Source organism: Equus quagga, chromosome 14 (genome assembly GCF_021613505.1).
Source record: "Equus quagga isolate Etosha38 chromosome 14, UCLA_HA_Equagga_1.0, whole genome shotgun sequence".
NCBI classification, from domain to species: Eukaryota; Metazoa; Chordata; class Mammalia; order Perissodactyla; family Equidae; genus Equus; species Equus quagga.
This window is the reverse complement of record NC_060280.1, coordinates 56,065,007-56,078,560: the sequence shown is the minus strand read 5'-3', so window position 1 is coordinate 56,078,560 and position 13,554 is coordinate 56,065,007. Positions and strand designations below refer to the sequence as shown.

Genomic DNA, 13,554 nt, shown 5'->3' with positions numbered 1-13,554 from the left:
AGGAGAGTGGTAAAGAGAGCAATAGGAAGCAGGCTGGAATCAGAGCAGGCGAGATTTCCTTCCTAGCCTGTCTCAAATAAACACGTCCACGTTGCAATTTTGCTCTCCTGGAGTTCTTTCCATACTCAGGGTAACGAAGAAGTATGTTCCTCCTAAAATATTTACTTAGAGTCTCCATATTTCTAAGCATACCAGTATCTCTAAGTCTGGATCTGAACATGAGTGTACACGACAAAGCTATGGCAGATAGAGACCTCCAAGTTAGATAGAAAACCGTCTTTTGTTTCTGTGAGGCTAAAATATTTTGTGTCTAATGCATATAATAAAAGTCACTGAGAATGTAGGCTTCTATTCAGAACTTTATAGACAATTTGGAGGAATGCAGCTTTCTAGTATATTGAGGTATGCATGGAATAGTTGAAGAAAGGTGAAGTTACTTGGGTCTATTTTTCTTTGCATGTTAAAGTTAATAGTTACTAACACTAGTTAACAACACTAGCTAGAAAATCTACTTCTATTCCTTTGTCAATATAATTATTATACAAGAGTGAGACACTCCATTGTAAATACTAACTCTTCTTGCTATAGACACCTAGTGTGGGAAAGACATCCACAGAGCGTCAGGAAACTCCTGCCTAGTAGTTCATCTGTAGCCTCCTGTTTTTAAAAAATCCAAATGCTCATCTGTACTAATGACTTGATATTTTAAAAAATAATAATTAAAAAAAATGTTTGGGCTGATATTTTACTGTCCTGTCAGTCTTTTAAGTGACTTTATTGATCATCTTATCCTTTATAGAAGCACCAAAACAGTAAACACCATATTTTACAAAAGAAAAATAATCAGTAAAGACAAATGACTTAATAGTTTTCCCAAAAGGAAAACTTCAGCTGTGCCTCAAGAATTATATTTATATTTTTCCAATTACAGACAGCAACATTAATATTACCCTTTTAGATGTGCCAATAAAAGTCACATCCAGCAAAATTGAATGAGATATTCTGCTCGTTTAGACATTTTTACTTGGCTCTTTCTTCCTTTGTCTCCCTGTTGTATCAAAACGCATTTTCCCTGGAAAATATAATTCTGAGGATTGAAAATAATAATATTTCCTAATTTCTTAAAATAAATCTGGCATAATTTTTTGATTTTTAGAATATCTCACCTCAGCCATTCCATGTATTTACCAGCAGATTTTGGTCATAATAGTGAAGTCTTTGAGGATCAGAATATAATGTTGCAGCTGTTTTTATAGTAAAAATTGTACACACTCATCTATTAGCTCACTTATCTAGATTGAATTGCTCAATTCGTTGTCAGAATCAAAGCAAAAATATATAAGTAAGTACTGTGAAGAATGGTTAGTTATTTTTATTATTTCATAGATATAAAATGTAAGAGTGGGTCTGGCAGTTTTGCCATTTGTTTCTTTATGGTCTGGTTAAGCATTTGGCACAGGTTTGGTCTATATGATCAGGCTCAAGACTGAATGTAGAAGCATTGCTGGTGCTACATTAGGACGCAGTCCGTACTGTGTCGAAGGGTGTTTCCCTTTTCCCATGACCTTAATGCTAAAAGGCTAATTATCTAGTTAAGGGTTCAGAATTTAAAGACACTAATCTTGTTCATGTCCGTAGTTCTTATATGGAGGACACCTATTAAAACAAAAAAGGAATTTCTATGAAGTATGAATAATAGTTATTTTATTGGCCATAAATAATATGTTTACAAATAATACCAAGTTTAAGTAAATTGTTCACGTTATCTAAATCACTGTAAAGTGAAAATTGGTTGCTAAGATAATTGAGCATAATCTAAAACAAGGGAGGAAACCATACCACATCCTCCTTTTCCTTTCTCTATTGAAAAATGGCATCATTTCAGGTGACCTGGAGGTCAATGTTTATTTTCTAATTAACAAACGATAAAGGACCCTTTCTGAATTTTTTTTTAGATGTTCACATTTTAGCTAAAAAGGCCAAGTAGAAAAGTAATTTTTAAACATTTGTTCACTGTGGAACCAATTCAAGTAAAATCCAATTTTAAAAATCCAAGGTAGAACATAGATAAAAGTGGTGTTGTTGAGATATTGGGGATGGTGTAGCATTTAAGTCAGTCTAGGGATTAGTGTGTTTATGAGTTTCCTGACATATTTTCTATGTGTACTCACATGAGTACTTTTCTGAAAGGATTTTCTTTCTAATACTCTCATCAGATTTCCAAAGTGGCCCATAAGTCAGAAAATATTAAGAATCACTACTGGCTGGTTAACTAAATGAATGACCAAATAAAAGATATCAGGAGACTGAAGTTCACATTCCTGTTCTGCCATTAATTAGTTTATGACCCTAAGTAAGTCGAATGAATAACCTCATCCTCCATTTCCTCATAAATTAGAAAAAAACAATTAGGTCTAAATTATTTCCCAAAATTTTACACTCAGTCCTGGAACATAAAAAGGACATCAGTGGAAAAGCAGTGAAATCTGAATAAAGTCTGTAATTCAGATAATAATAATAATAATATACTATTATTAATTTCTTAGTTTTGGCAAATGTACCAGAGTTATGTGGAATGTTAACATTGGGGGAGACCGAGTAAAGAGGATATAGGAACTTACTGCACTGTCTTTGCAATGCTTCTGTAAATCTAAAATTATTCCCAAATAAAATGTTCATTTGAAACAATATATTACAGTTCTAACATCTGCTAAGGCTGAGAATTTATTTTCAACTTAGATAATAGTGGATCTTATATGCTACGAGAGACCTGTTGAATGTTTTTGAGCCTGGAAACAACATGATCAAAGGAAAACTTATTGGGAGGTGATGCTCCACAGGGAATGGAGTGGGAAAACTGGAGGAAACATGACTGTTAAGAAGCGACAGTGTTGTTCCTGGCCTATAGTACAGTCATGAGCTGGGACTGTGATAGTGGGAATGGAAGGAAAGTATATAAGGTATGAACACCTTTAAAGAAATAATTACAGGGCTGATTGGGCAAAAGCACATAGCCATTCTATGTATTGTGTGGTCAACTCTGGGCCTTGGAACTGGAAAGCCAGGTTTACTCATTTTTAAAAATAATGTCTTATGAACTTATTTTTTCTTTTAAAATTCTTACTTTTAGGTTTAGCATTTAATCTAAATCAGTATCTCTTTTTCCTTTTTTCTCATATATGCACACTGTTCTTTAAAGGATTGGCAAGATTTTATATCATATTATATTGAATTGCTTGTACATTGTGTTGGTATATTAAGGAAATAGATAGTTTCAATTCCCCTCAGAACAAAGCAGTGTACTTTCCAAAAAAACAAATCACGAGTTGTATTATGAGAACATTTTAATATGTAACAAAATACAGTATGTTTGGAGAAGTCATTTTTACACTAGAAAATTGAAACTGGTCTTACTTGGGACTTAATCTTATATTAGTCAGCTCCTCTCACTCTTCTTTTGTGTGTAACACTCTGTGCACCTAGAGAAATCTCTGCTCTAAATGCCATACTCAAGAATCCTTTTCATGGCTCCGATTGAAGTGTAAAGATTCTCATGCATTAGTCACCCATTACTAAATCAAAACTGCTCTTTAATCAGATTTTATGATATCGGCCAACACAGCAGGGTTTTCTCTGGAGATCTTGCGACTTTTTCAGATTTGCAAGTCTAAAACAAAAATATTTGATCATGTTGCTTTTTGTGACCCTCTATAATCTGAGTAATATATAAAATCTCAGCCTCCACTAAATGTTAGAGCTGTATATAATCTTTGAAATAAATTAGATCAAAATCTTTCTTTTTCCACAAGGAAACTGGGAGAACCAGAGAATTTACATGACTTAACCAATGCCATTAGCTAATTTGCTCCTATGCCTCCTGTATGATGCGGGGCTCTAAATTGTAAGAGACCAGATTTACAGTTTACCCACCAACCTCCTCACCTGTGTGATCCCTATTTACTATCTTACCAAAGTTTCTCTTCATAAAAATTAGTATTTCTGAGAAACATTGCTTTAGGGGAATTTGCTAAGAATTCTTGCTATAAAATATTGTTCAAAAAGAAATAGAAAAAAGTTTTCTTGAAGAAAAGGAAAAAAGTTTGACTTTTGTTTTCTAGCCTCTAAATAGTTTCCCCAGGCTGACTTGACTTCTTGGAAGTGAAGTCATTATAACTCTTTGTGTTCTCCTTATAATACATCTAGGTGAATTCTCTGATTCATTCAGTAATATATAAAATATGAAACTTAAAATTCTTTTAAATTGATTCTGGTCCTAATTTTTTTATTTATAATAGAATCAATGGAAGATTGTCCACTTTTAAAAATAAATGTGCCACTCAAATAGGAAATGCATGCCAGACAATATGCATTTTCCAGCAAGCACCAGGTATGCAGACTATGGAATCCAGAGTAAGCATGCTTTGTCATTAATAGTTAACTCAGGGTGGTTGCAAAAAGAAATGAACTGGGGTGTCACAGTAGTGCCTCTGATGCTCTTTGCCTTACAATTTTCAGAGGACATACAAGGAAACTATCTCTTTTCTGAGAACTAATCTATTAACCTGAATTTAAAAAAAAAATTTTAAAAATTGATAATCTTATGAAATTGGCACAAAATCTTCAAGTTAAAGTGTTTGTAATCTTAAAATGCATAAAAATTTGGTGAGATCCTTCTTCCATTTTATTTCGTAGTGAGCTAGAGTCTTACTTCCTTATTTGGATAAGAATGTTATTTCCAGAGAATGTATTATTGAATTTCAAAGGATTTTCTGCTGTCTAGCTGACTCAATCACTATAATTTCATTGAGCCTCTCTTCAGACTGCATCAGATCTTGGAGCAGTGAAGCACAAAGCAGAAATAGAGATCAGAGTTCCTTCTTTTCTTCCACTCAGGTGGAAAGAAGGTGAATAGGAAAAATTCAAGAACCAGAGAACACGTGGAAAAACACAGGGAATCTTCATCTTTTTTTTTCTCTGGAACTGCCATCCTTCTCCAGCGCTCAGAGACATAGTGTCTAATTCCATCATAATAGAGTCCAAATGCATTCCTTAGCAAAAAGATATTCAGATGAATAATTAGCAACAACAGAAATATCTAATTTAACACAGCAGATTGAACACCTGTGTTTATCATTTATCTTTTCTAAAACAATAGTAAAATGATAGTAAAGATATGAAAGAAGTCTAACTCCCTAACTCTCTCTCAGCATCTCAGCATATATATATATATACACATACACATACATATGGAATGCAAAAGGTCTTAACACTGGAAGAGAGCAAGATGGAAAGTATATACATGAGAGGTATTTGGCTTAGTGCAGAGGAGAGATCTGAAGTCTCAGGTCCTACAGAAAAACGTACAGATAAGAAGAGCATATTCACTCTAAATCTAAATAGCAGCAGAGAGAGAGAGAGAGAAGCTAATTAGAGGATTAATCTACAAGCCTCAACATATGACCAAGAGGAATTTCAGAAAAAGTACAGGAAGTAAAAAACACTCCAGGTATTTTAAGCAGAAAGATATTTAGTACAAGGAATGATGTGCTTACAGAATCAATGGAAATGATAAAACAACAGGTTCAAAGCTGGATGTCTTGAAAAGATGCCCTTAAAATGTAAAACTGACCACTTAGGTAAGCTCCCATCTCTGAGGCCACCACTGGAGCTATAATCGTGTAGGTCTGGAGCCATGGCCACAGTCATACTAGCCGTTGAATATCAGGAAGGTCTAAAATGGATGCCTAAATATGTATTCCAATAATTACAAAGTTAGGTTAAAAATCCACCAATAGTGGGCCATTTTCTTGACAGTTAGGAAGCTAGAAACTGAATTCTTCTTCTGCAAAACCTGATCTTAATAACCAGTGTTAATAGTCAGTTGCCAAAGGAAAATGGAATCTACTTCACTTCAGCAATTCTTGGGCAAGTGCATATAATTGTAGGAACCTAGTAATCACTCAGCACCTTAGTTGGAAGGGAAATTGGGAAAGGTAGTTTCTGTCTGGGTAGTCACATGTTTATCTAAAATTCTACTACTGAGAAAGAATAGATTTGAGGGGACAAGTGTCTCTAGAAAGACATAAAAGTTTTGTTTTCCCAAGATATTGAACCAAAGTGGCTCTAAACTCAGGCAGGTAAATATAAGGGGATTAAGTAAAAGTCTACAAACTGAACAGTGAGATTCTTAGTCCATTTCCTCCATTCAACTTTCAGAATGCCAGAAGCCATTTGTAATCCCACAGGCAAGATTGGAACATTGTTACTTGTGTAAATTGGTCCAAGGCAAAAACACTAAATATATTAATATTTAGGAGCCCTAATGAAATGGTCAGAGGAAACCCACAATTCTACAAAATTTTGCCACACATAAAACTTCCAATCATATTTTAATGCATCACACTTAAACAGAAAGACTTCTGGGGCCGGCCCTGTGGCCAAGTGGTTAAGTTCAGGCACTTCCCTTTGGCAACCTGGGATTTTGCCAGCTCGGATCCTGGGTGCAGACATGGCACTGCTCATCAAGCCATGCTGAGGCGGCGTCCCACGTAGCACAACCAGAAGGACCTGCAACTAGAATATACAACTATGTACTGGTGAGCTTTGGGGAGAAGAAGGGGAAAAAAACAAAAGATTGGCAACAGATGTTAGCTGAGTTGCCAATCTTTAAATAAAGAAAATAAGAAAGAAAGAAACTTCTAAGGATATTAGTCATTTGTTGAATGCCTTTAACATGAAAGAGAAAGACCAAAATAAACAAGCCAACAACAACAACAACAACTAGTCAATGAACATTTGGAGGAAACAGAGATAATACCAATAACAAAAGAAACTTAATAAAAGGATGATTAATACTGTCGTACGTTCAAGATAGTAAATAAGAACATGGCACAATAAAAAAGAAACAATAACATAACAAGAATGAGCACTTAGAAATTAAAAATGTGGTATCTGAAACTTTAAAATTCACTATAAGAATTAGAAGATAATGTTGGATGCAATCTTGCAGAGAGAAGAATTTAAAAATGAACAAGTAAATCAAAGAGAAAGGAAAACAAATTGGAGGATCAATTTACTAAGTCCAGTATCTGACTAAGCAGAAATCTAGGAAGAAAACATACAGAAAAAGCATAAGAAATTACCAAAGAAGTAACACAAAACATTTCCCAGAACTGAAAGATATACCTTACTGTATCAAAAAGTTCCACTTAGTAGTCATTTTAATGAATAAAAAAGGTACATTGAAGGATATTGTCATTAATTTTCAAACCATCAGAGATATATGGTGGTGGTGACGATGATGATGATGATGATGATGATGATGATGATGAGAGAGAGAGAGACTGACAGATTAGGAGAAAGTTCACATCCACTGGATTAGGAAACAGACTAGCATCAGCCTTTTTAGCAGCAAAATACTGAGGGGAAAATAATTTCTAAACAAGAATTTAATGCCTCATCAAACCAATGAAGTTGAAAGAAGAGCAAACTTAGGATTTCAGACAAAGTCTTTAAAAGGTCCCTGTCCACATGTCTTTTTCTAGTCCTCAGCTCTGCAAGATGCCTTATATTCTATTGTCTCTTGCCTTAGTCTTCAAGCATCCTGTGGTGAGAAAAGCATGGGAATTCGTAGACAAATTTGTGATGACTCCGGTAGATAGCATTCCGAGTTGTTGCTCTCGTATAACTCTGCACGTTACACAGACCTTTCCAACTGTTGAAACAAATGAGAGATTTTCCAATCTTGCATGATAGTTTCAAACATGCAGGTGTTAAAGGACTGCATATAACAGTTGGTCACCATTAGAGACTGGAACTAGATCTATTAATTTCCACAAGGTTAACCCTGTCTATGGAGTTATCCATGAAGTCCGTTCACCCAAAACAAACAGAAAAATACCACTTTATGGAAAGACATTTTTATCAAAAATCAAAATTCCTTCTTTCCCTCTCAGTCTTCTCCATAAATAATATGGTAGGAAGCAGGAACATGTTGGTTCAGCACCTAGCTGGTAGAAAGCAGTTAATAACTAACTTGACGAGTTGACTGCTGAACTCACGACCAGATGACTGCATGGTTCTAGGTGTAAGGTGAAGCCTGGTTTGAGAATTGCATGATTGGTTATCTTTCCAGATTCTACAGTCTTGGACTAGTATGGGAAAAGCACATAGCAAGTGGCCATGGAGACCTCCCTAAATAGTATTGGAATCTAAGTATAGAATTGAAGAAAAGGATATAGAGGAATCAAAGACCAAATTCTGGCTTCTGCCTTATAGATGTACTTTATATATGCCAATTGAATGTATGATTTGGAGAAGGCAGTAAATGCCAGAATAGGATGCCTGAGATGTCATCCTTAAAATTCCATTATTTTTTTTGAACTCTGAATCTTGTATTAAAATGTAAATTACATTTGGGTCATTTGTACCTCAGTGTGAATAAGTTTCAGATCTTCTTCTAAGACAGAATATATGTCAGAGCACAAAGCTTGGTGAAAACAGGGGGAAATGGGTACATAAACAAGAGCCGAGGGAGTCAGAAACCAGCAGTGAGGGAGCAGCTCCATGGACCTCCGTCGTATCAAGCTTCCCTCACATGTATGGGGGCCACCCATTGATCCAAAGCAGCAGGGAATTTTCATCTTGAAAATCAATTTATAGGAAAAAGTCTGTTGAGACAAGGAAGGGTGACAGGCAGGTAAACTAGGATTTGTGTGGCTTCCAAATACTTATTAAACATGTTGCTGAAACTCCCAGGTTGTATATCAACCAGCTGGGGATTACAGCTGGGGATTAATTTAGATTTACGTAGCATCTAAACTTCTCTATCAGCCCTCAGTTGCTGAAGAAATGGATTGTTAGGCAGAGCTTTAGAGCCAGCCCAGGGACCAGGACTTAATAATGCATTTCAGTGGGGATCAGAGGTTCTGGGGTGATCAGTGTGTAAATTCTTAATCCCTTTATACACATTTGATGATTTATTCAGCACCATGACTCATCATCACCAGGCATGCTATGTGAAATGTTTCCCCTGACCTCCTGCACAGACCCACCAGTAACTCGTTCAGATTGCCCTGTTGGAAATCATCTGAATACGGCGCATCAGTGTTCACATACACAAAGACTGCTAAAGCCTGGATATTACAGCAGTTTGGATCAATTTATCCTCCTGTGCTCTCATTTTTATTATCGAAATTTAAAACTGTATTGTTTATTGATACCCATATGTTTACTTGGAAAGGAGCAAAACACCATAAAAGCTGTTGTCTGTGTGATTTTTAGCACACTATATATGAGATGTGTTTAAAATGTTAAGAGATCAATTCATTATGAAGAATTTTCTCCCAGCTAAAGAGGAGTGAATTATTTAAAAGTCTTGGCATCCAAAGCAGCTAGTACACCCTTTTCTCAGTCATTTATAAGTACTGTCATCCATGTAACCCCAATTTTATTTTTCACTGTCAGAAAATCTCAGCTATAACAAAATGTAAAGACCTTGGTGAGGCAAACAAACCACAAAAGAGAGAAATTAGAGGCTTAACATATAGAGAGAGAAGAGTGTAGCTCATGTGGAGTTCTCTTTGTTGATTAGGGCATTTAAGGAAACTTGTTGGAAAGTGAATATATGGCTCTATTTTGTAGTTGGTGGAAGTGAACTTTATTGCTTTGGTTCTTGACTTTCCTACCAAGATCCATAGTCATCATTTCTCCCTTTGCCCTACAGAATTTCCTCCTTTGGATTGTATCATATGTTGTACCATATATTGCCTTGTATTGCTAATCTGTTTCTATCAATATTTCTTGTCTTTTAATTTTGTGTTAACTTATTCTGTGCACCACCACTTATTCTCCTCCATTCAGAGGACTATTTTAGCGTGTGACAGGCACTCAACGAATGTTTGTTGATTGAGTGACATCATTGATCAACACCGACATGTTGCACATCGGTGATTGTACTATTTGAGCTATGTAAAATCATTGTGGAATTTGTGGCTAATCCAAACTATTGATTAGAGTATTTCACATTTTATTTCTGAAGTAACTGATTATATATGTAAAGAAAATCAACATGTGTAAAAACAAAAAGAAAGCAAACAGTACTGAAGATTTCCATTACGATTGTCGTTAATACCCCATCTCCATCTCAGTTTAGCTGTTTTGTGATGGCAAGCTATCCTAGTGCAGTCTTATAATTTTTTGTAGGGCTAAGCTTGACTAGGAGTTAACAGATCTGGATTCCAGTTCCAGTGCCACCACTGTTTGCTACTTTCATGAGCAAATCACTCTAACTTGTTCTGGACTCACTTTCACACTTCTGTCAAAGAAAAACATGTTATGCTTTGGCATAGGGTTATAATGTGTGGATGAAATGATAAGACAGTTGAAAGAATTTTGGAACCTTAGAATGAGCCTCACTTCCTTGTATCCCAAGTTAATATAATCATCGTGTAATATTTTTTAAGGGATAGTGGATTAGATTTTTTTTTCCTTTATAAGGCAAAATACTGTGACTCTGATTCATGAAAGCAAATATAGATTTCTCATATTGTAAGAATTCTTAGTACCATCAACTGTTGCTTTCAGATATTTTGTATTCATTAAGAATGATTGAGAATGAATGATTTCTTTTTCTTCTCCTTTGTGTAAAGATTATCATTGCTCGTGTAATGATCTTACATTCTCACACATCTTTTGTTCTCTTTGGACTCATTGTCTTTTTGACTTTGCCTTCTCTCTGTCACAATGGCTTCTCTCCCCTGACCCATCTCTTACACTGAATAACTTAGATCTGTTGGTAACATTAACCTGTCTTAGGAGAATGAGTTGTTTTTAGGAAAAAGATGATGGGTTTGGCTCCACTGTGCCTCCCAAATACAATCTAAAGTTTGAGTTTAGGTTTCAAAACTTTGTCTTAACCTACCGCCTCAACTTTAATTCTCATCCTTACCTCATTCTGTACTGCATTCCAATGGTTGGAAACGTGTTGATCCTGATCATAATTTTCTTGCTTCTAAACCTATGCTTGTGTTGTTCTCCACATCCGCTTGTTGAAATTCTGCTTATCTTTAAGTACCATCTCTTTCAAGAAGACTGTGGTCCTCCCACTGCAAACATTTTTCCTCTTTTGGACGTCAGAACCCTTTTGTATCTACCTTTTTTATGGCACCTATCCTATTCTGTTTTATATTACTGGTTTTTTCAATTTGTTTATTCAGTTATTTTCTGCTTGTTTTATTCCATTTCTATCTCTGTTGATCAAACTTTGAGCTTCTTAGGTATATTCTACTTACCATTATATTCACTAGAGTCTCTAGGAAATTTTTCTTGGGCCATAAGAAGGAGCTCATAAGAATTGTTGAATTAAATTGAATTGCTGGGCCACATTTTTAAATACGGTTATCAAGCTGAGCCTTTTATGGAGCTGAACAAGAATAAATCTCCAGTGTTAGTGTACTAGAAAAGAGTCTTTCAGTGTTACTAGAAGGGAAGAATTAATCTGTTAAACCATTAATATTAGTGAGTTTAGAAAATATGTATTGCCAGAAATCAGTAACCAGGTATCACAGACAGGTGGAGTGGTGAATGGTGTTCTACAAAGCTAAATACTTGACTTATGTGTTTGACACACAGGACGCACGTTTAAAGCTTATCAGGAGTCTACGAAGCATAAAAGGAGTGCTCTAGAATTTGGGCATTTTTAAAAACAGAAAGGGTAAATCCTGCATGCTTGAATAAAAACTTGCATTATGCAGTTTCCCTAGCCTTTTGTTTAGAAAAAAAAATCAACAAATATTTTCAAATAGTGCTCTTTACAAAGAAATCAAACTTGAATGAACTTTTTCAAGTAGTACCAGGAGCGGCTTTGTGTTTTTATTATTATTAAAACATGAAGGGATCTTTCTGGAGAAATAACATTTCCTAGTATTTGGAATCCTATGAAGGCCACATCTATATAGCGAAATAGGGGCGTTAGCATGAGCGCAGTCATTAATAGGCTTCCTGACTCTTTAAAATTCTGTCCATTTATTCACATTTCCCCTATCTATTGCATTCACTTGTCTATATTTTCTTCTTAGATTATTAAAATGGGAAGAAAGTTTCACATTCATTCCTCGGTCCCGTGAAGAGCTTCCAGACAACTTTCCAAAGGAAATCCCTGGGATCTGCTATTTCCTGGAGGTGAGGACTGGTCCTAAGCAGCCGAAGCCTTCTCTGTCTTCATCAAGAATAAAAAAGGTTTCCTACAACATTGGCACCATGTTCCTCCGGGAGACAAGCCTCTGAGACCTGCTGCAGATCAGAGACTCCTCCAAAAAGCACAAGCCCAGAATGTGGGTCATGACTGGAGAGCGGAAAGAGATGGCTTCTCTTTCACTGCTTTGTGGAGAACAAGCAGCGGAATTTCTGTGGTATGTCAGGCAATAATCCTAGAAAATGTGGGTGATGACTATCCATTAAAAAACTGGAGGGCAGGGGGGAAATAGGATGTGTCCATCTATTTGAGTGTTTTTGGTCATATATATATTTTAATTACAACTATGGGCCCCCTTTCAAAACTAACCAATAAATAGATTCTGCGTTTTCTTGTTTGTCGCACATGCAGGTATCTTTCCCTATATATTTGTATCACTTTTGAGAGCCAGTTTTGATTATATATTCCTACATTTAGTGAGTTGGTATGTGAGGAATATTTTCTAATTTGGTTTTTCTGAACAGACATTTCATACATATATCATGGCAGTGTGGTCGACTTCCCGGCAGGAAGAACTATAACTCAGCAAAATATTTTAGGGATATTACCTATTTTTATACATCTCTCTTCTTCTAGTTAATTACATTTCACACAACATTAATAGATTTTCTGAATCTGCTACTGTATAGTTGGTATATTATGTAACTCTAACCTATTAATCAAATATAGTTCCACTTATTTAGAGAGACTAGAGCCTGGACTGACAATATATATAACCAAGGATTTCAGATGCTGAGAAAGCATTGTGTGTCTGCTTAGTAAATATATCTTTTAGATTTAATTAACGTAGTATGGAATCCAGATGAAATGGGATTTCCTAATAGCAGATATATCTGTAACCAAGATTAAGGAAATGTCCTTTTGCCATCTTCTAACAAATATCAGTTAAGATGAAATGCTTTGCTACATTGGACCCTTTTCAACTTAGCACTTATAAATGTAGGTTGTTCTTGCAACATACTCAACTATGTTCTGATAAACAGAATCGTGCTAAGTGACATGTTAGTACTCCCCCTCCCCCTCCTCCGTGGATGCCTGCTAAGGACTAACTGCCACTCTTGGGAGGAAATCCTTGAATACTGGCGTTACTGAGAAAGTGGTGCAGGACATGTTGCCACGAATGTTGTTTCTTCTTGCATAATAAAAAACAGAGAAAAACCTGTATTTTATGGCTTTGAAATTTTAAACAATTATTCTTCTGCACTTTGGTTGATGTGACTTTTAAATTCAGTGAAGTGGGTCTAACCTTCAGACCTAGTAATCACCATAGTTACAGATAGGCTACCATCACATGTTTGGTT

General features: G+C 35.6%; 1 protein-coding gene across 1 annotated transcript in view; it reads left to right on the top strand.

The window, feature by feature from the left end:
* GUCY1A2 (guanylate cyclase 1 soluble subunit alpha 2) overlaps positions 1-12,584 on the top strand; it is a 268,832-nt gene extending 256,248 nt beyond the window's left edge. Inside the window, exon 8 of the mRNA XM_046686272.1 lies at positions 12,078-12,584. Coding sequence (XP_046542228.1) covers positions 12,078-12,285 — 208 coding nt within the window. The 3' untranslated portion in view covers positions 12,286-12,584. The remainder of the gene's footprint in view (positions 1-12,077) is intronic.
* The last annotated feature ends 970 nt before the right edge of the window (positions 12,585-13,554 follow it).